The following is a 4,773-nucleotide window of genomic DNA, read 5'->3' as shown; positions in this document are numbered from 1 at the left end:
AAACGGAAACGATCACGAAAAATCAAAACGGAATGTTCAAGGTTTACGGGCGTTCACGATTTCATGCACCGAAAAAAAAGTTTACTATTGTTTACGAAAAATGAACTAACCCATAGTAAGAATGACCATGATTTGGCGCCAAAGATTTTTTTCATCTAGATAAGTTCATGATTTTCTTATAAATAAGTTTATGTATTGCATCGTATTTTAGTTCATTCTTACTACGCTGAGGGAAGAATGTACTTACACTCATTCAAAATATTCCTGCTATCCGGAAAAATGAACAAGTTTTTGGGAATCCTATATTTAGAAATTGGTTTCAAATAAACTATTTATCAGTATAATTTTCAAAGAAGTAAATAAATTGAGGAATTAAAGGTTCAACAAGCCTGTATACAACTAAGAAATTTTTCGTACAATATAAGACAATTTTTCATAACTACCAGTATTTTATTTCAAAAAATTATTATTATATTACATAAAACTATGGCTTATGATATACAATAAATGAAATGTTTTTATTTGTACGCTGTATGTTGTTACTCTTCGGTAGTTAGTAATTGCTTCTTCAAAAGAGTAATATTCTATGTTAGTAGAATGAAACTAATTAATATCAATTTCCATTTTCTATCCATATGAAATATATATGCCATAAGTTGCTATTTTCATTTCATTTTTGTCCAATTTCACCGATTTCGCTAGTTTTTGTTGTGTGGATTTGCGTCATAAGCATCTGAAGTTAAAAAGGTATATGAAATATACACCGAAAAAAAAGTTTACTATTGTTTACGAAAAATGAACTAACCCATAGTAAGAATGACCATGATTTGGCGCCAAAGATTTTTTTCATCTAGATAAGTTCATGATTTTCTTATAAATAAGTTTATGTATTGCATCGTATTTTAGTTCATTCTTACTACGCTGTGGGAAGAATGTACTTACACTCATTCAAAATATTCCTGCTATCCGGAAAAATGAACAAGTTTTTGGGAATCCTATATTTAGAAATTGGTTTCAAATAAACTGTTTATCAGTATAATTTTCAAAGAAGTAAATAAATTGAGGAATTAAAGGTACAACAAGCCTGTATACAACTAAGAAATTTTTCGTACAATATAAGACAATTTTTCATAACTACTGTTACGGTTACCCTAATGCAACAAAGGAGCAACTCACACACCAGCCAGCACAATCGCTTCCCAGAGGAGGTCCATCCCGTTGCCCTTGTCCAGGTCCGTATCAATAAATATACATGTATAAAAACAACAAATTTACTCACTCTAATACACACATTCTTCCAAACAGGGGACAAGATGTTATATCCCAGCCGCCCGCCCTACCATGACCACTCGAACTCCACAAAATCTTACCGAATGGTCCCACAAGTCCGCTCACATCACAACTTACATCCCGCGCTCACCTACCCCTTTTAGAATAATTTACCACATCATAATCTTCGTTACAATTTCAAATCATATTATAAAAACTTTATTTAGAACAATATATGTAACCCTAATCTCTAATTTAATAAATTTGAACACATATAAGTTATAGTATTTAAAATAAATTATTTTTACCGAAAATAAATTAATAAAAAAAAGTAAAGAAAAAAATCAAGATTATTGAAATGGAGTATTCTAAATATGTAAAAAAAAACACTAGGTGAGAATCATTAATATGTGAAATGCACAATATCAAACATTTAAACTCAAAAAAAAACGCCTAGAACCTACAAAAGTTTTCAATGCCCAATTTCTGGCTGACCATAGTCTACAAATACTAATCTAAATAAGGGAGCTCTCTTATATCAGATTTTTGGATCTTTTCCACTTTAAATCCACATTTACAAACCACAGCAAACAAAAAGAAAACTATTGTAGTCCCTACGACGAATAAAAAAAACATAAAAAGGATACAAAAACTAGCCTATTGGCCAAACACACAAAAAAAAATATTGAAATCAATTTCACTAAAAGAGTATATAAAAATAACTATAATACGTTGATAAAAAAATACATATACAATAACTTAAGAACTAGTTTTTGATTGTATGTTGGTTTTTCATTTAGATCTTTTACTTTGGGCATGAATAATTAGCCCATATGATAAAACCGATTTAACCGGGTTATTGTCTGCACAAAGACTTGGTTTCCCACACACTCTCACTCAGAGTGGTGAATATATATATATGTATATTTATGTTTCTTGAAGTGTTCCCAGAACGGTGGTCAACAATTTTTAACGGCCACTAGGGGAGCACTTACTTGACGGCCACCCCTGTATCTATCGCCACGTAACGCAGACTTTCGATATATCGTTATATTACTCGAGCTGATCCAATGACCACCGACCCGCACTACTTTATCGATATTTTATAGCTGAGTCAAATATAATGGTTTGTCCTACCTTAATCTCCGTACAAACTTATCTGGCTCTTGCTGTGTCCTAAGGACATTCAATGGGATTCCCTTTTTGCCACTTTCCTTATAACGACTGGTTGAAATGTTTGCCTGCCAGAAAAAAAGCGAGCCTCCTGATACCCAGGAGGCAGTTTGTACCTATATGGATAGAAATCATGTTCAAAATCCAATTTCCAACATATCCAAGTTATTCGATTAAACTTACGTTGATTTTATTAGATTGGGACTTATAAGTAAGTATCCTGTCTGCTAGACACCTCCTAACATTCACTTGGTTCGCCCTCTGACAAAAAAAATTATTCAAAAAAACAATTTTTCAATATTCACTTTTTAAAATTTACACCAATTAACAGCACAAAAACGAACCTTTATGCACAAAAAAACACTTCACTTTATATGTATACTGCACTACTTTTGAATACAGATATATGCCTATGCTCAGCACAACAAAAAATGGCAAACTATCAGCTCGCCAAAACGCTTTCCACCCTTTTATAGCGACGCCGCGATACCTCAATACTTCCAGCGATCGCCATCATTATGGCCATTTAATTTATCGCTTCAATTCCTTCTTAATATATTTCACTAGTGGCACTTCTCTTTCAAAACTCTTAAATTTCTCGTTTTCCTCTTAACGATAATTTCATGAATGAAACCTGCATTACCCGGCATGCACTAATCACTACTACACTTTACTACGGGGTTGCCTTGCGAGGTTGGCAACACCACGTTATGAACACATCCACCCCCTGTCAATGGGAAAACGTCAAAAAGCATTCTCCTCGTTGTAGCGTCGACATGCTACTTTTTATTTCTTCCTACATTTCTAAAATTTATTAACCTATTTTTTTTTTTTTTTATTTTCAGGTTCCTTGGACTGCTCTGGTGGAATGGCTATGACTGATGGAGAACCCCGTGATAGAGGCATTCGACGGACATAGAGTGTTTGTCTGCCACAGGAGTCTCCAGCAGCCACAGTCATTTTCCCAGACTACTCAACATGGGTTCGGGGCAAGTCGCGGTAAAACCCAACCGCAAAGGAGGCTTCCCTGCCAAGGATGAATGCCACCAAACGAAAAGGCCATCCCAACGATACAACATAAAGAAATCAAAAAAAACTAATATCTAACCAACTAATCCCCCCCAAAACCAAAACACAAAACTACCATACTAACCTCCCCTTACTAAAAAAAACACAAAAAAAAACAAAAGTATAATTGGACACGTTGGCTCATTGTGGGCACTTGACCAACCCTCCGCGGTGTCCAAAGCTCTCTCCAGTCCCCCCATCACCAGCATAAATTGGGGACTGGCGAAATCTTGTGGCATCGAGGCTGCCACGTAGCGACAAGGCCTTACCTAAAGTACCCCCCACGCAAAATTTTTTTTCGTCCTGGACTTAGCCTCACACGCAACAAAACACCAGGGCTGTCCAGTATACGCCGACAGGACGGGTGTGCGGTGAAATCGGGCCTCGTAAATCATTGTGTGAGCACAGGGACATCACGTGGGGAACTCCCACGCCCTGAGATTACTAGCCGGGCCCTGATACTACTCCATGAGCATACTGACTATTAGGGAAGTACGAAGTTGTTCACAAGTATGAGATTTGTTACTTTGTAAAAATATTGAATTCATTTCAGGTCAATTGCACTATGTAACGTTCGGTTTTTTTTTTCTCCCTGCCAGAACTTCAGGTATGAAATCTCTAGTATTCGATTTAAATATCTAGGTCCATAGCTCTAAGGGTTCTACGATTATTTAAACCAAATGTATAGTGGACTGAGATCTATTATTAGAAATTGGTTAAGCTAAAAAAAAGGTATATGAATATATATATAGTTAAAACAGTTGTATACTCAAAGAAAACTAAACAAAAGATATTTAAGTAATTGGAAGCTTTTATAAAAACGAACAGACCTACAGGGTAATATCACAGATAAAGAAGCATATTGCACCATAAATTTAGACTTAATATTAGGACGAACACAAACATAAATCCAATATAATTGCATTCTAATCCTAATATTGCACCGTAATATCACAGCTTCTAAATTTATTATTGCATTAAACTTTTATATCTTTAGCATGAAAATTACCAAGCGGTTTACCCTGAAGTGTTTCCAGTTGGAACATATTGTTCCCAACAGGCTTCACTATTCTACATTTTAAAAACTTCTTGCAAAATTTAGCATTACGATCCCTCGCGAAATCTGACAAAACAGTATTGCGACGATACACTTCTTGGCCAGGTACAAATTTCACCATCCTGGCCCGTTTGTTGTATCTTTGTGCACTACGTTCGTAGGCATCATGTATACTCTTCTTCACTTTTTCCCTAATAATCTCTAGC

At 35.2% G+C, this 4,773-nt stretch overlaps 1 protein-coding gene across 1 annotated transcript; it reads left to right on the top strand.

Moving 5' to 3' along the window:
- Positions 1-1,143: 1,143 nt before the first annotated feature.
- On the top strand, positions 1,144-1,554 carry LOC142235670 (uncharacterized). The gene is made up of 2 exons (XM_075306931.1): positions 1,144-1,232; positions 1,306-1,554. Exons 1-2 carry the CDS (start codon positions 1,155-1,157, stop codon positions 1,552-1,554), a joined length of 327 nt encoding a protein of 108 aa, XP_075163046.1. The 5' UTR covers positions 1,144-1,154.
- The last annotated feature ends 3,219 nt before the right edge of the window (positions 1,555-4,773 follow it).

Source organism: Haematobia irritans, chromosome 1 (assembly GCF_050003625.1).
Source record: "Haematobia irritans isolate KBUSLIRL chromosome 1, ASM5000362v1, whole genome shotgun sequence".
Taxonomy (NCBI): Eukaryota; Metazoa; Arthropoda; class Insecta; order Diptera; family Muscidae; genus Haematobia; species Haematobia irritans.
This window is presented reverse-complemented; position numbering and strand designations above follow the sequence as displayed.

Excerpts from the sequence above, each read along its gene's own strand:
- LOC142235670 (XM_075306931.1), top strand. The coding sequence starts at position 1,155 with ATGCAACAAAGGAGCAACTCACACACCAGCCAGCACAATCGCTTCCCA. Across the intron at positions 1,233-1,305 it reads ATCCCGTTGCCCTTGTCCAG|GGGACAAGATGTTATATCCC; the intron begins GTCCGTATCAAT and ends TCTTCCAAACAG.